Genomic DNA, 23213 nt, shown 5'->3' on the forward strand with positions numbered 1-23213 from the left:
ATCAATGAAGAGTTAATAAAAAGTTATATTTGCAATGGAAAAATTTAAAAACTATACAGGGGCACCACATTCTGCTCATTTAAAACTTCTGAACAGATTGGAAAGCTTCAACAGAAAAGTATTTTCATACCGTGCTCTCCATTTACTATATACTATATATGTATATAAGATAAGGTAATGTTAAGCCACTTCTAATATGAGCTGAGTATTGATGAAGTAGGTGGAGTCTGCACAGTGTGATTTCTGCTTGTATCCATAGAAAGGTCATAGATGAGACACAGTACACAGTCACATAGTACAGATATAGCCTCATATAGACTGTTCATGGTAGGAATATAAGCTAAGTTAATTATGCAGGAAGAGCAGTTTCCTTTTGTTCATCATCTGGAAAATGAGTAGAAAATTAAATTTTGTAGAGTTCAGAAATATATCACGTGTTGATCATTACCAGAAAATTAACTGGCTTCATGGAGGAACCAGCATTCTGACTCTGAGGAGAAATGCAGGTGAACAATATAATTCTATAATTACTTGTGATAATTTGTTATTAATTTTTATATATTATGCACTGAATGGTATCTTTCACTGCATGTACACTTAAGTCTTATCACACTATTGTGCTGTATGAAAATACCTACGACTACAAAAAGCTATTGGATATGTTGGGAAAGACTATGTTTGCATTTGTAAGTCAACCATTCCTTCTTCCTTTTCTTCTGAAGAACTGGAGTCATGGATAACAAATTGAAGTCCAACAGAAACAGTTTGCTTTTTTTTTGAAACCCCGGAATGGCAGACTATACCTTATTTTTTCTCCTCTCCCTCTCCCCTCCATCTTTAGCATACAGAAAAAGAATCAAATCTGATTTCAGAATGCTCGTATGTTGAATCTTTGTCCCATAGGTTGTAGATCTGACTAGTACCACATGCAAATTGTTTGACTCCATGACACAGACTATTTGTTTTCTGGCCTTGCTATTCATACAAGGTTAAAAAATTTATTTTAGGCAAAAGATGCTCTCAGTTACCTTCTGTGAGGTACCAAAGTTACTCAGTTACCAAAGTGTACTGGGCACTTTGCAAATGTTAAGAAGTTGATATTTACAGTTGGATTCATAATTTCTCTGTGGTCTCTGAATAGGCTTGCAAAGTTATACCTCTATTCCCTAACTGCAAAACATGTTTTATGCTATCTTTCCATTTCTTCCATTGGCTTATATCACTTCTGGATACAGTTCACAGAATCACAGAATTTCTAGGTTGGAAGAGACCTCAAGATCATCGAGTCCAGCCTCTGACCTAACGCTAACAGTCCCCACTAAACCATATCCCTAAGCTCTACATCTAAGCGTCTTTTAAAAACTTCCAGGGATGGTGACTCCACCACTTCCCTGGGCAGCCTGTTCCAAGTTCTTACATTTCAAGTGAAACATCCTGTATTAATCTCCTATAAGGGATTTTTAAGTTCATCACTTTTGCACTAGGTCCTCGCTGATAGGAACAGTTGCACAAGGAATCTACTTTTCCTATGTCTTATTAATTCTTTGGTTGCTCTCTTCTTTTAGAATGAAGATGAAGAGCCAGAGGTCAGTATGGGCTTCATGTGTATCTGACAGTATGTTGCAAAAAGCTAAATCCACATAGCAACATATGGGCCCAACAGGCAAGTGTTACATTTCACAGACTGTGCAGAGGGAATCATAACCCATGAAAAAGGGCAGACCAGATGCCTGAGGGCTACACTTCAAGCTGTCAAAGTAGTTTCACCAGTTCTTGCTCTTCATCGGCTTTCCTGACCTCTGTGTACCATGTGCTTAAGCATCTTAAAATTCCCTACCAGAATAGGGCTCAGGGCATTAAATTCAGGCTGTAGTGCAATGTGATCTGCTTGAAATTTCTGAAGTCAATGATGCAGATTTGTATGTACTTCTGTATGTGCCCTCTCACTGTTAATAGGTAATAAAACACTAACATTTTATCATGGTGGGGGCTTATTTGTGTGTGTGTGACCTTATATTTGACTGTCATAAAGACACAGGTGTAACATTTTTCAAGTTATATGAGAAGTACTGTAATACCACCTAGATACCGGTGTGTTCAGGAGCTCTTACAGAACAGTTTGGGTGATTTTCTTGATGATGTGAATGCTAGAATGTTAAAAGGATTGAAAATAGTTATTTTTTTATTTCTTTTCTGTAAACACCTTGCTGGAATTTTTGCTGGAAATTTCTGTAAGAACTTCTCATAAACTAGGTTTGGAGGCTTTTTTGTTTTTCTATTAACTGTAACTTAACTATAACCATTTTTTTTTTAACACTTCCATTATTTTTCCTTTTTGCATATAAGTTTTTATGTAAATTGATGTTGAAATCAGTTTTAAAACCACAAATGGAACCTCTATTTACTAAGTTATTTAGCTTTCAGCTTAACCTGGCAAAAGACTGTATACACAAGACTGTATACATATAAGATAAAGTAGCCCAAAAAGATAACTTTTTTTGCCTTCTCTGATGTTCAGCTGGTAACACAAATACTCAGCTTGCCCTAAATATGAAGGAGAAGGTGTTTCCTTAAACCATCTTTACAGAGGAAGGGGAGAAAAACATGTTAAGGTCAGTTACTATGGATTACTCAATGGACAGGTAGCATATTAAACTGCTGTGAGTCAATGTTTTTTGATAATCTGTTTATCATGTCTCAACTGAAACATGTTAGGGAAGCTTCTGATCTTGCTAGCAGTTAGCAGAACCAGATCTCATGAGTTTTTGTCATGATGCAATATGGACTGTAAACTGCTTGCATGAAGTATGGTATTTGCCATGTGTCGGTAGAAGACCAATATTTTGATTCCATCTTTAAATAATAGTGTGGTGTATGTAACTACTAACTGATGAGCTTTATTTTTACACTGAATTGTTTCAGCTGGATGACATTTTTTGTTGCTTTAAAACAATATGTATTTCTGTAATACATGACTATAACATAGAAAACGTATTTCAGTTCCTTTCATTATTTTGTTGCTTGATATAGTGATATGGCACTGGTGTCTAGCAAGCAAATACATTCCTGCGGTGTTTTCAAAAGCATATGAGAAACCATATGTCTTCATAGGAAAGCAGCTGTTAGCAAGCATATGCTTTGTTAGATAGAGTGACAGTTATTAAAACAGCAAGGTATGACCATGGCTTGTCTTTTTAAGTTGAATAAAACTGGCATTAAGTGTTGCTTTGAATGTGTGCAGTCGTGCTGCATGTAGATATTGCCATGTAGAGTTGTAACTGGAAGGAGAAAGAGATTAACGTTCATAGTCTGTAGCTTGGAAGAGACAATATAAATCTCTGTCCTGCTTTGAGCTGTGAATGCCTCTGTAGGAGTTATAGTAACAGACAAATTAGCATAATGTAATTGCCTGGCAAGGTCAGCCCCTCTCCAGGAGCATTAGCAATGTTTACTGCAAGAAGAGACAGACCAAGTATTGTAGGGTAGTACGTTGTCTGTCCTTTTTGAAGGAAGAATAATCATTTGGACTCCTACATCACAGACTGTTTAACCATATCTTATTAAAATTCAAGCTATCATATTTCTGCCTTAAAGCAAATCATCTAGAGGAACAACAAAGAATATTCTGTACTATCACACAAATCTTCATTCTTTTTTTAAATTATTTTATTTTTACTTTGAACTTTGTTGAGTTTACATCTCTTTCTCTTTTTTTTTTTTTTTTTTCTCTCTCTAATGAATAGTTTGTCTCTGAATGATAAACTAACATATGTATCCCTGCCAATACTTAATAAATCTTGTTGGTAGGATTAAAGTTTCTGGTCTTACTGTATAGGGCATAACTAGTAAATTCAGACAAACTCATCAGCTTTATTATTTGGATTTTTTGGAAGCATGAAACTAGGCAAAATTCTGGGCCAGCACAAGCAATCCAGCCTTATTGGCTTCAGCTTTGCAAACCCTTTCACAACTGTGTGTCAGACACAGGAGTCAGTGCCCAATGTTTTAATGGAGACCTTGTGCTGAGTCACAAACAGCACTGGCTTTTTAGCTTTTGATCTCAAATCTGGTAATTTGCGCCAAGTATTTGAAAAGAGTTCAGGCATTCTGTTTTGAGATATTTGGGAAATGGCTCTTAAAATGTCACTTAGAGGTTATACTGCATTTTACTATATGCTAATTATCAGGAATGCTGAAGGCTATTCTATTTGGTACCTATCTTCAGGTTAAGTTTTTAAAATACTGTCTGTGACCAGGAGTTGCCACAGTAATTTTCCTAGAGAGCTGGCAGACAGTATGAACATACATAGAATCACCTTCGGACTGCTATCTTACTGGAAAACCTATTTCCTTGTGCTTAGGCAGTCTGATCTAACGGATTTCCAGAGCACAGTCCTTTCCATGGTCTTCTGATGATGAAGAAAAACCCGGCAACAAATCCTGTACTCCACAACAGTTGTGCTTTTTGTCCTGTGTAGTAATAACTTCCAACCTTACATTGGTTAGGTGGGTTTACAATGAGTAGGATTGTTACTGTGTTCTGGAGTAAGATACTCTTTTCTAATGCCAGTACCCTGTTAGCTAGCCACTTTTTGGAACGGGGACGTGGTGTTACTCATTCCACTGTGGCCTTCCTGACTCTTTCCTCTGTTTCTTGACTTTCAGGTATTGAGTCTCTTTGAGTGTAAACATCACATTGACGTTCTCTTTGAAGGCAAAAGCTGCTGTGTGGAGGAGAGCATTCAGGGAAAATAACGTTTCTCCACGTGCACCAAGCTTGCTCCTCAAGGATGCATTCTTGCCCAATTTCTTTCATGGCTCAGCTGCAACTCTTGCTTTCCATTACCTATGTTTTGCCTCCTTGTATAATGCTGTCCATTCAGCTGGATTACATCATTACAGGGGGACCGGTTGTATTTTACTTAGGAAAGTAAAGGAAAATGAACATTATGGCTCCTCAGGTGGAGTGAGGCCTTGCCCAAGCATTTCAGAAGTGTGTGGTTCTCTAAAGGAACTGTATGTAATTTCCCCAGGATGGCTCCACACAGCATTTAATTAGTGTGACTGGAAGCGTGTACATCTGGATGATTGTCTGGTAGCATTATCCAATATAGTGCAGATTGTTTGCTGTTCTCTCCATCACTCCAGTCAGAAAAGAAGATGAGCAAAACATGTCCTACTTTGAGAATTCAGCCCCTCCACAACCACTGCCATATAATCTCAGTATGTTTTTTAGCTTAACTCCTAAAAGGACTTTTGATTTTTAGCACACAGATTTGGTTGTACAATCAGAAGTGATTTAATTAGATACAGTTTTCTGTAGATGATCTCTCCTTGTCTGAAGATTAGATCCTGCAATGCTCTATGGACTTGACCACGCAGCATTGCTTTTACTAATTTATGTCACTCTCTGCTTTCTTGTTTCTGGTCACCAAAGAGCTGTTCTTTTGCCTTGATATTTTGCTTAGGTATTCATAATATACTTCTTTTATGAATTAGTTACAAGTATCTGAGTTATGATCTTGTCATTTCTATGAAGCTGGAATTCAAATGCATGCTACTCTAAAGTCCTGTGGAGGTGTGTGTTTTGTTGGGTGTTTTATTATTATTATTATTTTTCATCTCTTAAAAACCCTTTCTGTTCTGCAACTTTGCTGTATTATATTGCCTTTCTAGGTATATTGTGTTGTCGCTAAAAGCTGTTCTCTTCTTGTCACTTCCAAATGCTCTGTAGTTGTTGAAGATTCTCATCCTGTTTTAGATGTAAGACAGAAGAGTGTAAAACAATTTGCTCAAAGTTATGCAGTAGATCTTTACTAGAATGAGAATGAGGAGAAGGGTGGCTCTGCAGTTCTCAGCGTATCTGACCTGCACAGCATCTTTGGAACCCAGAGTTATATTTCTGACCTCTTTCTGTTGTCCTAAGAAACTGTATGTCCAACCCCACACCACTTTGCTTACCAAGCTTATTTCTTGTTTTCAGTAGCTCTTCTCTTAGCAATCCCAGCAAGCTGTGCCTTAAGATCAAAGCTGCATGCCTGTCTGTGGACAATCAACCCTGTTGTTTGCAGGACTCTTCTGTTGGTGTCTTGTTCTTCTGCTCTTCTCAGTTGTTTTTCTTGCCTGTCTGTGGCTGCAGAAGGTAACTGCTGAATCTGTCCATCTCTGCTCAGTGGCAGAGATGGACAAGGACAGCTTATTTTTCCTTAACCAGGCTGCGAAAAGTCAGAAACCTCTTTGAGGAGAAAACAAAAAACATAACAGTTTCTTGTAATACCTATTGCACTGTCTGTGGCCTTTGCTGTACTTACTGGAAGTGAACTTTTCTTAGCTAGAAGAATGTTTAACTTTTTAACATTCTACATAGGCAGTCTGATTGCCTACAGAGAATATTAATTTTGTCTGACTGTTTATAACTGATGAACCTAGTTCTCTAAGTTCTTTCAGTCCAAAATCTAGACTACACTAGTTCTCATCTCCTGAAACATCAGCCTAAGGTTGATTGAAACAATTATGGATGCTGCAAACTGCATGCTTGCCTTTGTGATTGCTTCCTAGGAGGTTTGAGGAATTTGAATTTGGGGAAATTTGGGGAAACTTGATCCCAGCTTGATGCTTTTACTTTCCTTGTATGATTTGCACTGATCAAAACTACTTGTTTCCCACCAGTTTACTTGCCAACCCAATCCACTGGTTAGACCTACGATCCCTTTCATGGGGCAGATGGCCCATCTACGTGTTTTTTTTTTTTGTTTTTTTTTTTAACATTGGCCTTGACTGCTGAGCCTTTCCCAGTATTTTGTTTTAGTCTCTATCCAGTACTAGCCAGCCAGGCCCAACATAGCTGAGTGGGTTAGGATTAAAAGAATATTTTGGAGGTGTATTTTATTACCAGGGTAGCGGCATTTCCACTTGACTTCTTAGCAGAAAAGTTAAACCTGCTGGTTTTCTGCTTGAAACTGCCTGAATGGAAAATCACTGGTTGTTTTGTTGCTACCATCCTTGCTCTCCTTTACCAACTGCTCTGTCTAAAAAAATGTTCTGGTTATTAAATGCAGTCAAGCAGCCACTGCTGTAACTCATGCATGATGCCAATAACTTACGCCAGTGAAATCAATGATGAGAATTTCAAAGAAGCTTTAAATAAAATATAGCAAATTTAAATGCCAAAGTGCTGTCTATGTGAATTTGCTATTAACAGATTATAAATGGTTTGAATAATGTTGAAAAGCCTAGTGCCTTCAGTTAGTGGTATCAAAGGCTTGTTTAAAGCAGTTCCTGGAGGATTGCCCCCCCCCCCTTCCCTCCAGCTTTCTGTTTCATGATGGATAAAAACAAAACTCCTTACAATAAAGAAAGGAAAGCCAGGTTTTCAGCTACCCTCTGACTGGCCTCCAGATCTGGCAGCTGCTTTTGGATGTCTAATTGCCTGTCCTGCAAAAGTTGACACGCACCTACTTTGAGAAGGTTCTTTGAGTACCCACTTTGTATGTACATTCTCCGATTTACAGAAATAAAATGATAATGCTGGGAAAAAAAATCAAAGTTGAGCATATAATACTGTTTTTTATTTTTTGTTAACAACAACAAAATGTTTTCCTTCTTTTCTGAGTCCATAGTCCATTTACCATTAGATATGGTAAAACAGTGCAAAATAGCAGCTATGACACTGGGTTGGAAGGAAAGAGCCCTTCCATTGAGTCCTGATTTTTGGCTGCACAAATCACTTTCTCTCTTTCCTCATTCCTCTTTCCTTGCTTTGTGTCTGGACTCTAAGTTTTGTGAGCAAGTGTAGTCCATCAATGTGTCTATACAGATTTCAGCACAATAAGGCCTTGATTTCAACTGAGGCCTCTAGGAATTACACCTACTAAGTGTACTAGCAAACCTCTTTCTTCCTTTTAAAGTTTCTTAGTTGCCCTTCCCCATTTGAAATTCATGGCAAGCTCTCTTGTTTACAGCAATCTAATGAGAGCATAATTGGGTCCCCAAGATAACATTACAGATATAAGCGAGTTTTTCCTTAGAAAAGTCCTATAGAGAATGTATTTTCTTATAAACATGCTCTTTATAAAAGGGCTTGCTGTTTCGTGTTTATTGGTGTTCCATCTGCTCTAGAGAATACATTTGAGAAAAACTAGCTCCAGCATGGCATATAATGTTTCATTAGCAGGCATAACCTTGTTTATTTGCTTTTTAAAATTGTATTTAGAAAAGGAAATCAGTTTGCACCATTGACATGCTGCCAGGTTCCTGTTTATAAATGTCACAATAGGCAACTTGGAAGAAACGAAATAGTCAGTTTATGGATTTTGCATAAAGTATGACAGAAACTGTGTAGAGCCAAACAGCCAGTTGTGCTTCGCCTATTTTGCAGCCTCCCAATTAGCGGGATGGGGCATAGTGTTAGCAGTACAAAACACCCTGAGTGACCCGAACTGGGCTATGGACACTTAGTGTTACTGACGCTTATTTGAACAGAAGAAGCTCTTTGTGCTATGTTGCTTAAATGGCTATCTTGGGCAAGTAATTGTGTATGAAACAAGCAACCCTGAGGAAAATGCGAGATATCTGAAGGAAACTTCAAGACATAAGCATGCAATCTGATGTCATCTTTTCCCTCAGAGAAGCTATTTCCTTTCAAATTCTGTTGAGACCAGTCTTCCAAAATTTCCTTCTCCTTCAAAATACATTCATTGGATTTCCTTTATATCACTTTTTTCCTTTCCTATAGTAAATGGTTTATCATGGATACTTCTGGTACACGCCATATATTACTTACTGTGTATGTAAAGAAGGCCTCGTGTCAGAAGGCCTCTTGACAGACATGATGAAGAGGGCATGAGGAGGGTAGTGGGGGAAGAGGGGAGGGAATCCTGGAAGACAAGGGTAATCTTTCAGTATTCATTTCTACTGGTAATTAGAGGGCACCACTGAATGTCTGTAATTAGATCATGTCACAAAAATTAAGATAAAAGACCGAAAATTCTAAATCTCCTGCATTTTGTTCATAATACCAGAGGAGTCAGAGCATTTGCTTAAACCACCAGCCAAAGTGGAGGACAGGCACAGAGGCTTAACATGCCCCTGGAAGAAATTCATATGCATTTCCCTCAGAAGGTGCAAGGAAGAGACCAGAGGAGGTAACTGTGCACTTCAGTGACCTTACTTCATTCAACTGTGCCTCTGCCCATAGGGCAGAGTTAAAGTGGAAAGGCACATCAGAGGTTAGTTGTGCTGTGGTCACTCTGTGCGGGGCTATCACCCGTAAGGCAGTGGCCTTAAGAGGATTTGTAGTGCTTAAATGGGCCCTTCGGGCTTCAAGCTATAGTGGTGACTGCTGCAGCCTTAAGATGGCTTATACGTGGCTTAGCACTTTGTAGCCTGTCCTGCGTCTTGTGCCATGACTTTTAACAGCACTATGTGGTTTGCTGGGGATTAACAGGCTGAGATTTCATCTGAATCACTCAGGGTATCTTGGAAAGGCTTGCTGATCACATAATAACAGCTACTAAAAGAAATAAGAATAACAAGAATAAAAATGTTATTTATGAAGTTTTTTTTTTTTTTTTTTTTGGTGCTTTTTTAGTAGCAGCCATCATGTCTACATTAAAAATAATTCCTCCTAACTTAAAAGAAAAAAGAAGTTTCCCTGCATTTTCCAGCATAGATATTTAAGACAGAATTTTACAAAGCTCCTGCCAGTGCCTGTACACAAGCCTGACCTATTAATTAGCGTTAATTATCCACTAAAGCTACAAAATACTGAAAAAATATATATATATTAAAAGGACAGGCTGCTTAATTCCACAGACACTTATAGAATTGTTATCTTTATTGTCAAGATATTCTAGTCACGGTGCTCTAAAGCAGTATGCGGGCAGCGGTTAAACTCTGGTCTGCGAACTGCTGGTGGTCGAAAGGCTGTGCTAAGTCATCTGCAGCTGGTCTGTGGAACCATCTTGCCTTAATTACACAATTTATGATAAGAGTGCAGGCTGCTCTGTGAGAAATTCAGAGGGTTGACAGAGGTCTGTGATCCAAAAAATTGGAAACCAGTGGCCGAGACTGATAAGTACAGATTCAAAGCTTTATGATTTCAGTGAGAGCAATGTTTCCCTTCTTTCCCCATCTGCCTATCATTACCTGTCATTTTTGAGTAAAGAGTTTAACTTTTCTTTAAATTTTTACCCCTAAGGAGATCAGTGTGATAACATTTGACTGAGCAGTGGTGCCTGGGGTTCAAGAAGTCAGAGCTGCTCTCACCACTGCTGGCCTTTGAGTCTCCAGCATCGTGGGGGTAGCTGGCTGTATGTAGTGTGGGGGCAGCAGCTGAGAGGGACTTGAAGGCAGGGAAGACGCCTTCTTCTGCATCCTGGGATATATCATACCTCCTTTTTTTTTTTTTTTTTTTTTTTTTTTTTTTTTTTTTTAATGTGTGTGTATGCCATTTTTATCAGGTAGCTGTTAAGTGAACATTTGCCCACCTTTAAAATGTTTTGAGAAATAGATCCTTTGGCATCACTTTATATTTTTGTGTGTCAGCCTTGTTCAGTGACTTCATACCTCTCACTAAGTAAGAGAGTTAAATGGATTCTGAGTCTGCAATAAGATCTTCCTAATGCTTTGTCCCTGTGCTTAATGTTTCTACACAGCATTTTCCGACAGTTCTTTTGTCCTTTTTCCTGCCTTAGTGCTTTTTCTCATTCAAGCTATACAGATGTTACAGTTTAAAACAAGAAAAAAGTATTGCATTTCACTCTCCAGCAAGTTTACTCTCTCCTATCTCTTGCATAATGACCTCCCTCCCCCTTATTTTTTTGTTAAATTTAAATCTTTGTAATACACCTTCTTATAATCCTTCAACTGTTTTTGTAATCTGACTGATTTTTTAATCTCTGTTTTCTTCCCTAGTTACTCTGCTATGTTTACTGGCATTGTGTGGGCAATGAGCTTAGTTCTGTGCTTATTGCAGTTTAGCAGGAGATGAAATAGTTCTGATGGACTGGTGTGAGGGTGTTTTCCGTGCACACTGATTTGAATAATGTGAAAATAAATTGGTTAATGCCATTTTGGGGGAGTTTGATAACTTTTGTTTTGAAATGATTTTTCTCTTTTGTCAGGGCAGAATTCATTGAGGCTCAATAATTTTGATACAGATTGTATACGATTAAAATATGTTAGAGGTATGCTATTATTTGCCATATTTATCCTATAAATTTCTTTATGGTAATGACCTCCAAGTTTTTAAGCCAACAGGTTCTTCAATTGTGTGAGCAGCATGTGCAGCGGAGGAGTATATCACCACTGGTTGTTACTATATTGATTTTAAATTATTGCTATATATTAGATTTCTATCTTTAAATGTTTTTTCAACTTTTTTTTTTTTTTTTAATATGTAAATTAATTGTTTGGGAAAATAGGTTTTTTTTTTTTTTTTCAGAAAATTAAAAAAAGTGCAAAAAAGTGCTTTTGTTTTTGTTTAGACAAACTGGATTTTTTCTCTCATTTTTTAATGGCAAATACCTTCTGACTTTAGAATTTATATAATAGTCTGCAAAATGGTTTTTATGTGCAATTGGTTTTAGGTCACAGCTCTATTGATCTAAAAGCTCTCAGAACAATCCCGAATGAGTCATCAGTTTATATAGAACTGGTATTTGCAATTTTCATTAAACCTCAGTTAAAAAAGAATAGTAGGAGAACATAAGCTGGCTTCAGTTCAGAAACCAGCTCTGACAGTTTGAAAACAAAAACAGTACGAAACTCAGAAAAGCTACAATGGATAGGAAATGGTAGATCCATTTTCTTCATCCTTTGCCTTCAGTTGATGGGGATGTGTGATCCAGGTGGTGCCGTGTGGTATGGACGGGTGTTTCTCTGGAAGAGACAGGGTTCAGCAGAAATGGTGACTGCCTAGAGTCATGGGGTGTATTTTGCCTGTGTCTACAGAGCTGTCATTGCTTGGCTCTGCTTGCCAACAGGGTGTGTGTTCTTGTGGAGTGATGTGTAATTCTCTCCACGAGCACATGGAAGCATGACTTCAAGAAGATTTTAGCCTTAAAAAAAAAAAGTGTGTTGCCTATGTACAGTTAAATAGTTGCATGTGGGAGAAAATGCTTAAATGTTCTCTTGGAAGTCTCTTGACTGAAGCTAAAAGGAGAAATATTCTGAAACCAGGGCGAGGTTAAGCTGATGATGATCTATTCCCTTTCCTCTTGCAGTTGGAATGGTTGAGAATGAATACCTTGAAGCAGTCTGTGGTTATGTCTTTATTATTATTATTATTATTATTTTTAACATTATTTTAATCTGAACACTAAAGACTGTTGGGAATATAATATGGGCACATGAGTAAAGGAACATTCCTGTAAAAGCTCTTTAGCGTCATAATCCTAGTTTCAGTTTAAGTGGGAGTGGCTGGGAACTTTGGTGAGGTATAAAACTTAGTCCTAGAGGAAATAAATTCCCATGTATGGATCTTGAGGGTGGTGGATACCTCTCTTGTCTCTACATCTCCTGTCGTGTGGGTGGCCTGTTCCCTGTGTGAATATTTGGGTCCAGTTGTAATAGAGTGAGTGAAAATAAGCCCACATGACCTCTTCAAGGAGAGTTGTGAAGGTCTCTGAGAAAATTCTGTATCTTGTATTATGGTCAGGTCTCAAGAGTGTTAAGGCAGGGGGAGAGCTCTGTATCATGGCTCCTGTTGACTCCTCCCACCTGGTGTGCTGGGAGCTGTCCACCTTGTAGGAATTCGTCTTAACCATTGTCTCATTGGAGGAGGATGAAAAGGGGAGATAATGTGAGATATTCTTCATGGATCCCTGGTGGAAGAGCACACAGAACTCCTTAAAAGTAGAACTGGAAGTAGCCTAGTCAAATAACAATTCAGCTGTGATGGGGTAGGGGTGTCTCTGTTTCACTCAATGTTAACGAATTTTACCTTTTTTAATAAAAGCCCAAAGTCATGTCTCTGAGGAGCCCTTTAGTATCATGTCCAGTTCCTCTAAGAGCACATGCAATGCAACAAGGCCATTTCAGGAGTTCTGAAGACCATCTGCAACGAGCCTAGTCTTGCTGTGCCGGTGACGTAGTGCCATTCTGCATGTCATGATGCATATGGCTGGATCAGATAGGCTTAGTGTCAGTGCTGTTGTACATTATCTTTCTGCCATCTTTCAAAGCACAGGCCTTGCCATTTAGGTATGAACTTGCTTGAACTTTTCTGCAAATTCATAAGCATCACACCAATGTAAATTGTTCTGAGATTGCCAAATCCCTTTCTTGTGAACGTGGGAATCATACCGAGTTAGATATTTTGTTGGGAAATCTTGGGCTTTCTCTTGGCAATTCTGTAGATACTAAGTATAGTTCCTGCCCAACAATGGCACTGGCATTACTGAGAAGAATGGACATCGGGATGCATTGAGAGGTTTTCACTTTGTTTTTGCTTTCCATGCATCTGAAGTTCAGCCTACTCTCTGAAGAAATAAAGTGTATTGGAAATAGTTAAATTTTTGAGACAGCATTAGAAATTTGTACATGTATGCTAGCAATTACAACATCTTATGTGCTATCAACATTTTTCATACCCACATAACTCAAACCCTTTACACCTTAGGGAGGTCTGGAATTATAGAAGAAAAAGGAAAAGAGAAGGGGAAGAAAATGAAAACACTGAATGTAGGAGCACAAGAATCTGATGTTAAATCTTTAAATTCTGCCTTCTGTGTTCCACCAAAATCCAGCCAAAATTTGGAAAAATGCTGGGGTACTGCTCATGTAAAGTTCACCTCAGATTTGCATCCTGTCCCTTTCCAGTCATCATTGACTTATGACACCTTCCATGTTTCCTGTAAAGATCCTCCTGTGTGGCAGATCACTGCTCTGTGGCTCTTGGAAATCTGTGGTCTGGAGTCTTTAATCTAGAGGAAGGCTTTCTGAATCCTAAACATCTTCACACCAATACTCTATCTTCATGCAGACTTTGGAAGGAAGTTGTGTGCAGGCAGAAGGTGTGTGCCGTCAATGGCAAGGGACAGCTGTGCAGCACTGCCGGGTAAACTCATTGTGGGCAACTGATGCTTTTCTTCTTTGTTGTTCCCCTATGCACCCAGAGGTACAAGACCTGTGAACCTCCTTTGCAATTTAATATTTGCTCTAGTAAGCATACTACTTAAAACAAATAGGCAATACAGAAATATTTGGAAGAATTCAGAAACTGTGGAGGCATTGTAAAGGAGAAGTTAAGAGGGTCAACTTTGTAACAAGTAAATATCACATATAGATAGGTTATTAATTAACATGCATTTAATATAAGGCATAAGCTCTAGGAAGTAAGAATACTAAAATATTTACTTGAAGTTCAATACATATTAGACCTGTTTTTGCAAAATTGTGTAATGGTCAAAAAAGTCAGTCCAATTTTCAATCATGAACTAGATTTGGCTGTGGTTATTTATTTATTTATTTCAACAGAACCCTTTTCATCAGAAAACTCTAATCCACTGGAGAAGGGACCTTTAGAGGAATGTGCCAGGTTGGGAAGAACTTATTTTGGAAAAGACTCCATTTATCTCAGGTTATTCTCTCTTACCACATCACGGTAACGATATACTACTGGGCTATGAAAAACTGTGGTCAAAGTCCTTGATCTAGATTCCTCTTGAAGTCCATGCTTCTAAGTGAATACTGGCAATTCTCCTGCTGGACCTGATACATATTATGTGAATTGTTTACTAGAACAAGAACTCAGCTGGGTGAACAGTCTGACCATGTGGCTGTAGGCAGCCCCTCTGCGTTTTTTAAAATCTGTCTACCTATCTTTTCTATTAAAAAAAAAAAGAAAAAGAAAAAGAAAAAAGAAAATTGGAGACAGGGAGATGGCCGCTATACTTCCGTATTGTTCCTTTATTTATTGTCTCCTTTTCCATGGAGAAAGTCATCCAAAGTCATCCAAAGAATTTATTCTTATTTTGGTTTGGAATCTAATCTTTTGTTTAGATCAGGGATTCTATATGTTGTCTAGCTTATGTATCCTCCACATTTCAGCAGAGCTTTGACTTTTCTTTCTCACCAGCTTTTCTGTCATTATCCTAAGTTTTGTGTGTTTCCTAAGCAAAGGGGTCCTAAACTGGAATTTTGAATGAAATTTAATTGTAGTTTTAAATTTTGAGTATCGCAGTGGTCAAGATGTTTTCCCTGAATCTTGGTGGCAAAGTGTGGGTGCAAAGGTGTTTTTCTTTACTTTTCCTTAGACTAGCATTAGGTTGGAATGGAAAGTTTATTTTCCCTTTGCTGCTAACAATCCACAGATTAATGCCTGATAGGAAAAAATGCTCCTAAGGTTACCGTATTTTTCATATGTATACATTATGGGTTATCTCTGGCTTGAGATTTTTGTTTGTTTTTAAATGCAGGCCAAGTCAAACTCTGTGGTTTAGCAACAGTGTGTATTGTGGATATAGGGATAATAGAAGTTTTATTCCAGAGTTCCTTCCTAAGTAGCATCCTGGGCTCCCGTGGCTTGTTCACTTCATGGATATGAATTATCTGTGATATTTGTTTCCATAAGAACTTTTGAAGCGCTCCAAGTTACCTGCAGCTGAGGTTATATATGTGAAAATACAGTGCAATTATTCTAGGCCCCTGGGATATTATTGCTGTACAAAATATATAGAGGCTAATAGAAATGGCTGTTTCATGACGTGCTACGTACTGTTTGTTACTTTAGGCCTATAAAGCTTGATTTGCTTGTCAGTCTAAGCAGACCTAGTACACAGTAAACAAGCTACGTAGTAAATCAAAGTGCCATGCACTCACCACAAAAGTCATTTTCAAACAAAATATATATCACGTTCAGTCAGAAGAATGTGTGTTAAATGTCCTCATTATAAATCACAAGTCTCAATCACAGAAGAGTGATTAGTCAACTTGCAGGTATTCTTCCATTTATATTGCCCAGTAAAAGTAAATATTTATTTATTTATTTATTTATAGTGGTTGATTATAAAAAGATATGTTGATTTAGGATTTGCCAGAAGTCAGTAACTTTTCATATTGTTGGTGCTTTCATATTTCTAATTGTAGTCCTATAGATCTCAAAAAGGAGATTTGGGATAGATAGATATATATATATCCCATATATATATATACATATATATATTTAATTTCCTCCACCATCCCTCTTTTTCCTTCCTTTCACAGAATATCTCCATGCATAACACAGTTGGAGGAGCAATGGCAGGACCTGGATCTCACCAGCTGACCAATACACGGATGCCAAACCATGACACCAGCGTTGTGATACAACAAGCCATGCCATCTCCGCAGTCCAGTTCTGTCATTACACAAGCACCTTCCACAAATCGACAGATTGGGTAAGTCTACTTCAATTTTTCCCTTTTTCTGGCTCCAGCAGCTGCATGCAGGACCAGATGTTGTCCTTGTGGTTTCTAAGGAGCTTGTACTTGATCCTGTTAGAATGGAGCAAGAAACTCTGTAATGTGCATTGCTGTCTGTGGGGAAATGGCCAGCATACTCCATCTACTCCAGACCTGTCACTTTGGTTTAACAGGGACAGAGTGCTGTACTTACAGGAAAGTCCTGCTTTCTCCTTCCAATTTTTTGTTTTTATCTGCTTACATTCAAAGTTCCAGTTGTTTCTATAAATGTTCTGGGAAGGCAGACGTAGAATTTCTGAAGCTGATCTTTCCAATTCCTTCTGGGTGCTCAGGGGAATTAGGCTATTTCCTAGGTACTCTGTACATCTGAGGAAGGCTACAAGACAAAATAAAAAGGTTGTTAAGTTAAATGGAGTTTGGCAAAAAGACCTATGTGAACAGTTGCTCAGTTTGTGATGGATCTGTATTTATTCCAACAGATTGACAGTATGGATGCTTATTGTATTGGCTTGAATGTCAATTGTGTGCTCATGTTTGGAGAACCGTGTGTATAAAACCATACATGTTTTGTATAATCGGTTACTTCCAGCAGACGTGAGGTCTTCATAAATCATGCTAACTTGCTTTTAATTATACAGAAACTACATGGATAGTTTGAGGGTACAGTTTTTAATCACACAACTCTGAGAAATTGCACTTTTTTATGTACGAAAACATATGGATAAAAAGATAAATCAGTGGACTGAAAATGAAGCAGCAGTCTAGATTAATTATCTGTCATTTGTAACTTGGTCACATCCATTATATGATAAGTGCAAAATCAGTCTCTGGCCCCGGTCATTGTCTAAATAATTGATGAGCAACTTGCAGTCTCTTCAGATTAAGACTGAAAAGTGAAACCCTGGCATTGAAATCTCAAAATACACTTGTTTTTGAGTTGTTTCTCTTTTCTGATTCCCTGTGGTGGGGGCAGAATATAGACCACAGGCTCTCCATGTCCCAACACCCTGGCGGCAGGGATGATTTGTGACACTGACTGCTCCAGAAACGTTATCCAGCCACACACTCAACAAGGTTTTCATCTGCAGCCTGTTTTGTGCTCTTAGCAAAGCTCCTTTACTTCCCTTTTTCCTGATGTTTCATGCTGTGATTATTAATATAGAAATCTGATAGTATGGGTAAGGTAAACATGTCTGATAGGTGTGTCTTTGCATGTGTTACATATTGACAGAATAGTGTTCATGGAGATTTCACATGCAATGTTGTTCACTTGTGAATCCAAGAAAACTGTTGTCTTCTGTATGTCCCAGTCTGTCTGAAGTTGGGCTGAGATGGAGCAAGGAACAAACAGTTTTTGTTTGTTTCTTTGTTTGTTTGTTTTTAGTTTTAAAAAGAAAACCAGCTAATTCCATTATTTGGATTAAGGATGATAAAACTCCTGTTCATGTTGTGAGTTAATAGGTTTAGGGGTAATTATAATCCTAATTGAAAATAACAACAAAAATAACCAAATTTTAATACTCAGTGGTGAGGTGCTTTATATGGGACTGTACTTGGCTTCCAAACAATTGTTTCTATATAATGAGAAAAAAACTGCATGTGGTTTTGCAAGACCCTGCCAGTCAGGTTTTAGGTTTGCGTTGGTTCGGGGCCATGGTGATTAGAATCTCCAGAGCTGGAAGGATTGAGGATAAAAAGGCCTATTTCCTAGTCAGTGGTGAGTGCCTCATTTGGGAAACTTTGTCATGACATATCTTAATTCTCCCATGTGACCGATTCCCACAAATGTTTCCTATGTCTAAATCTAAAGCTGCTCTATTGGGAGGCAATTGTCAGCATTTTAGTCTCTGTGTGAGCTGGTGTGTGAATGAGACTTATGGTGTGACCTCCAGCATACTCTCTTCCCCATTCTTGCCTCTTCCTAGGAGGTTTTGTTTTTTTTTTCATGGTGTGTCCTAGGAGATAATTGCCGCATTTTGGACTTCTTCTACTTGCCAAAGTGTTGAGCATCCTTGTTGTTTGTCATCTTTTCCTTCGGTCTTTTCCCTGTGGTGCCTGCTCTGTTTATTCAAGGAACATATTTTATCATTTCCATTTATCTTCATCTTATTCTTCTAAACATGCTAAGAATTGTATCCAAGAATCATTCATGAGGAATATGGGCTCGACAATGGTATTGATATTAGGCAATTGAAAACAAATTCAGATGGATTCAGAAAATGTTTGTAAGTTCTGCAAAGTTCGGTGGTTTTGCTTTGGCCTTACAAAATTGAGATATTTCAGCTTTTTAACAAGCCTAAATTCTGAGGTGCTCAAATAAGTGGTTTTGGGTTGGGTTCCCCCTCTTTTTTTAAAACATCTGATGTTGCCCCAAAGGGTAGATGAGTCTTTACCATGGAGAGTTGTGCCAGGGCATATGCCTTTTTAATGAGCAATAAAAACAGCAGAGAGCAACTGGAGCACCGAGTTCTGTAAGAGCAGGATCAAGCCCTAAAGGTTATATAGAACCATCTTGTAGCAATATTCTGATTTTTATCACAACCACAAATATTTTAGAGTCAGACTATGGCCAAGCCACCTGCAAATGTTTGTGATGGCCTTACTCCAATGAAAACAGAGAGCAGCAATGAAAGTCTTCATTGAGACCCTGCTTGTAGGCTGTGCTCCAGCAATAGAGAATGGGACCACCTGTGCCCCCACACAGCCTGCTTCATGGGAAGCAGTGGGTGAGTTCAGAGCAGCTGATGTTCCTGAGGGATGTCATTTTCCCTTCTTTTCTCTCCATACCTCTCTCTCTCTCTCTTTTTTTTTTTTCCCCGTCCCTTACCCTGGCTCTGGGGAATTGCATATTAAATGAGATATTGACACAAGGCATGGGAAAACATGACAGAATGAGCACTGTTGGGCAAGCCTTACTGGCACACCGTATATACACACATTGTTTCAGGTATTAAGCTTCAGCTACTACTGAACAGGCATCCAGCCAGATTAATCAGAGAAAGGGAAGACCATGAAGGGTATAACTTAAAAAACAAGACAGGATGCAGTCCCACTTTCCTCTCACCATGCTCCTCGTTGAGAGAAAACAGCAACATTATCATTACAGCAAACTGGCAGGTTGGTATAAAAGTCCTAGATAGTATTTATGTGGCGAGGCAGTCTCTTAACCTCCTTGCCATCCTGCGTCCCTCCCCCCTTAAGATTTTAGCATGTGGGAGGAATGCTGTAACTAGTAACTACTTGTGCTGATGACAAATCAGTTGAGGAACACTTAGCAGTGAAGGGTGTCTCTGGCTGATTAATAGCACATCATTTGGAGATAAGATACACAGAGGAAAAGCAGTAAGACATATGAAGGAGAGGGAGAAAAAATGATATAAGGCATATATTTGTCAAAGGTATAGAAAGGCAGATAAGCTGAATCAGCTCAAGATATGGGACTCTGAATTAGTGTGTACAATAGCTGTGTTTGTCTCTCTAAATAATTCAATTTCTTTTCAGTGGCAGAGCATTCAGCAATGGATGCGAAAATTATGGTCAGAAAAATTAGTGACAACACAGCACACCGGTTGCTTTACCTGTGTGCCTTTTGCTAGGTAAGATGCTTTTTTAGACCAGCAAAGACTTTCTAGGTGGTGGCAGCCTAACAGCTCAGCTTTCCTGGAGAAAGTGAACTGCTGCTGTTTTTCAAGCTAGTAGCAGACACAACAACTGATAATCATTCCAGCTTAAAACTCACTGGTACAGCTTTGTAGCTGAATGGGAACACAGGAGGATTCACAGTTGTCACAGGTCCAGCAAGTTGTTAACAGTGTACTAAATGCAGAGGGAGATGTGAGTCCAGTTTCAGTGAACTCAGACTCCGAAGTGGACATAGAGCATTAACCATGTGATGTAGATTATCTGTTTTCAAAGTGTTGTAGAGCATTTTAATCAAGATAAGATGGTCTTTTGGCACAGCATCAGAAAGAAAAAATTGCAACCACATTTGGTGAAATACAAGCAGGTAGGAGAAGGCAACAAGAGGAACCTGGGAGATGTTTCTGGTTCCTTTATATACTGAAGAATCATGGTACTGATGGTAGGGCAGCCTTGCAGTCCTCACATGCAGCACTGATTTTAACACCTATGCACTTCCTTCTTGTTTCTCTCTCTTCCCCCTCATGCTGCCATATATCTTTCTTCATTTCCAGTTCATAATCCCAGGGAACCTGGGATTATGAGCCTCCATTCCAGCTCATGTATTTGAACTGAAGCACCACAGTATGTTGTGAGATGAGCAGAAATACAGTGAGAGATGAGGTATTGAATGTTCTCTTGGTTACTTGACCAGGTCCATTCTGTAGCCTTGGTTGTGCAAGATGTAAGAACATCCAGCGGATAACTGAAAGGAGAGGAAAAGTGAGAGGTGGGGAGGGAGGGCATCTGACAGTGTCATTCTTTACAAGTATATATATTTTTTCTGTCTTTGTACTCAATGTTGAGCTATGTTTCATATTTAATGCTCCTGCTTGTTTTTATTCTGCTTATTTATGCTAAGATACATTTTTTCTAATTCCTTCTACTACACCGACCTCATTCAACCTTAATGTGGAATCCCATCCCACCACATACGCACAATAGCCACAAAATTGTGAAGCTCGGGTGAATTGCTTCGGAAGTTATTGCAAGTAAGCCATTCACAAAAACAAGTTGTCTCATTGCTCAAGGCTAGTCAACAGTGATGTGAGAGAAAACGTAGTCTGATGGATGGATCCTTTCCAGTCATTTCTTCCCTTTTAGCCAGCCACTGCCCTGGTCCACACATTTACCTGCATGCTGAACTGTGTTGGTCTGTGTGTGATGTTTGGAAGCTCTGTCTGCTCATCAGCTTATCCTGCTGCTGTTTGCATCAACATGTTCAGGATCTGCTGACTCAGTCTCTCCTGACGTTGCTGAGTCAGGTAAAAAAAAAAAAAAAAAAGAAGAAACAGCACCAGCCTGTGTTTGAGACACAGCACAAAGGGGCGATTGTTAATGACATCTCTCTTGTATCCCAAACCACATTCCCCCATGCCCTCCCCAAAACTGTTTCTTGCTATAAGGCCCAGCAGAGGTTGGAAGTACTGACATATATCAAGATGACTTTCAGGGGACTGAAAGGAGGATCATTAACTGTTAATAAATAGCCTGCCAACCAGGAGTGGAGACAGTTCAGTATGTTTGTTATCTGGCTTTTGAAGTCAACAGTTATCCGAAAAGTCACATGCTTGTTATACATGTTGTTTAAGTTTATTAATGAATGAAGGATTACATGCTTCATGCTTTCTATTTAACAAAAGGTCTAAGCTTATTAGAAATGTTGCTTGTTCACAGCAACAACTACAACAACTTTGCCAGGGATATTGTGTGACTCCCTGGCTACTGACTCAGTATTGTCATCTGTTGTGAAGAGAAGTTAGCCAACTCCCACTCCCAATAGTTTTTTCAGACAGGTAGTGATGGCACACTCCAGACTAATCTCATATAATCATTGTATAAGAAATAGATCATGAAGGTTTGTCCCATACAATAACTATAGGAGAACAAGGTCAAAAAAACCTACTGCGCCAGTAACTGTGTCTGAACAGAAATGCCCAGCGTTCATAGGCATAGTTTGGCTCTCACCTCAGAATAAATCATAAATAGGACTTAAATATGATATACAGAATTTGCAGAATACAGCACTGATTGCTTAATTTTAGTGGTTAGTATCTGTTACGTACCTCCACTGTGTATATATATATTATAGACAGTGTATAAATCTTCTTTAAAGGTGTCATCAAAATTTATAGCCTGAGCTTCTGATTTATATGACTCTTTGAACTGAAACAGATGTAAAATCATTTTCGGATGGAAGAGGATCTCAGAGTTGCAGTGGGTTTGGTGCAACAGATCAAGCTTTGCTAGAACAGAAATGATCATTAGAGTTCTGCACAGCTGAATCATAGCTCTGCTCTTTATCACAGGTTTGCACTTAACATGCCCTGATGCGTGGTTCCATTATGTGTTTTATCCAAGTGTCAGCCTGTTTGACAGGTAACTAAGCTGCAATAAAACATTAACTCAAACAATATAGATCTTGTTTGGTGTAAGGTTTTCTCTTCTTTTTATTTAAGAGAATAATTTGCAGGTTCCAGAGGAAGAACTGACTTCAGAGATGCTGCCTTGTGCCATGTCATTTCAGAGAAAGGGCTTGAATGTTTGGCATGGTGGCACAATGGCTGTAATAAGTGATTAAAAAGTGAATAGCTTAGTGTGTGAAGAACTGCAATAGAAATGTCACTGCTCACTAACAGGTTATAGTTGTATCTGTTTCAGTAAGGGACTTGGCATCAGTCTGGTGAACAGAATCCACCTCTTTTTTGCATGGTTTGTCTTGTCAGTATATTTTTGAATGCTTTCAAAGAATGTAAAAACAGTCAGTAAAGCATTAGTAATTCTTTTTTTCTTTGATTTTTAAGCTGGTACTTGGCTGAAAAGCAATGACAATACTTCTGAGAAAATTACCTGCAGGAAAACCCAGGAATTATAGACTTATGTGTAAAGTATATGCAACCTATTTTACCACTTTGTGAATTTAGACCTCCCTATTAATTGATCAGTTGAGTTTAGAAATCAATGACATGGTATGGTCCTATATAAGGCATACATGTATATACCGTTTTGGCTATACTTGTGGACAAGCCAAATATGCACTTGAAAAAAAAAAAAAACACAAACAAATGTAAATCAAAACCATAGATCTAAGATGACGGTATTACCAAAATGACTTATTTTAAACAAATGAAA

At 38.5% G+C, this 23213-nt stretch overlaps 1 protein-coding gene across 1 annotated transcript in view; it reads left to right on the forward strand.

Annotated features, from left to right (window-relative positions):
- CREB5 (cAMP responsive element binding protein 5) overlaps positions 1-23213 on the forward strand; it is a 212816-nt gene that overhangs the window by 25996 nt on the left and 163607 nt on the right. Inside the window, exon 4 of the mRNA XM_032183330.1 lies at positions 16207-16379. Within this exon, the coding sequence (XP_032039221.1) occupies positions 16207-16379 (173 nt within the window). The remainder of the gene's footprint in view (positions 1-16206; positions 16380-23213) is intronic.

This window comes from Aythya fuligula, chromosome 2 (assembly GCF_009819795.1).
Source record: "Aythya fuligula isolate bAytFul2 chromosome 2, bAytFul2.pri, whole genome shotgun sequence".
Classification (NCBI taxonomy): Eukaryota; Metazoa; Chordata; class Aves; order Anseriformes; family Anatidae; genus Aythya; species Aythya fuligula.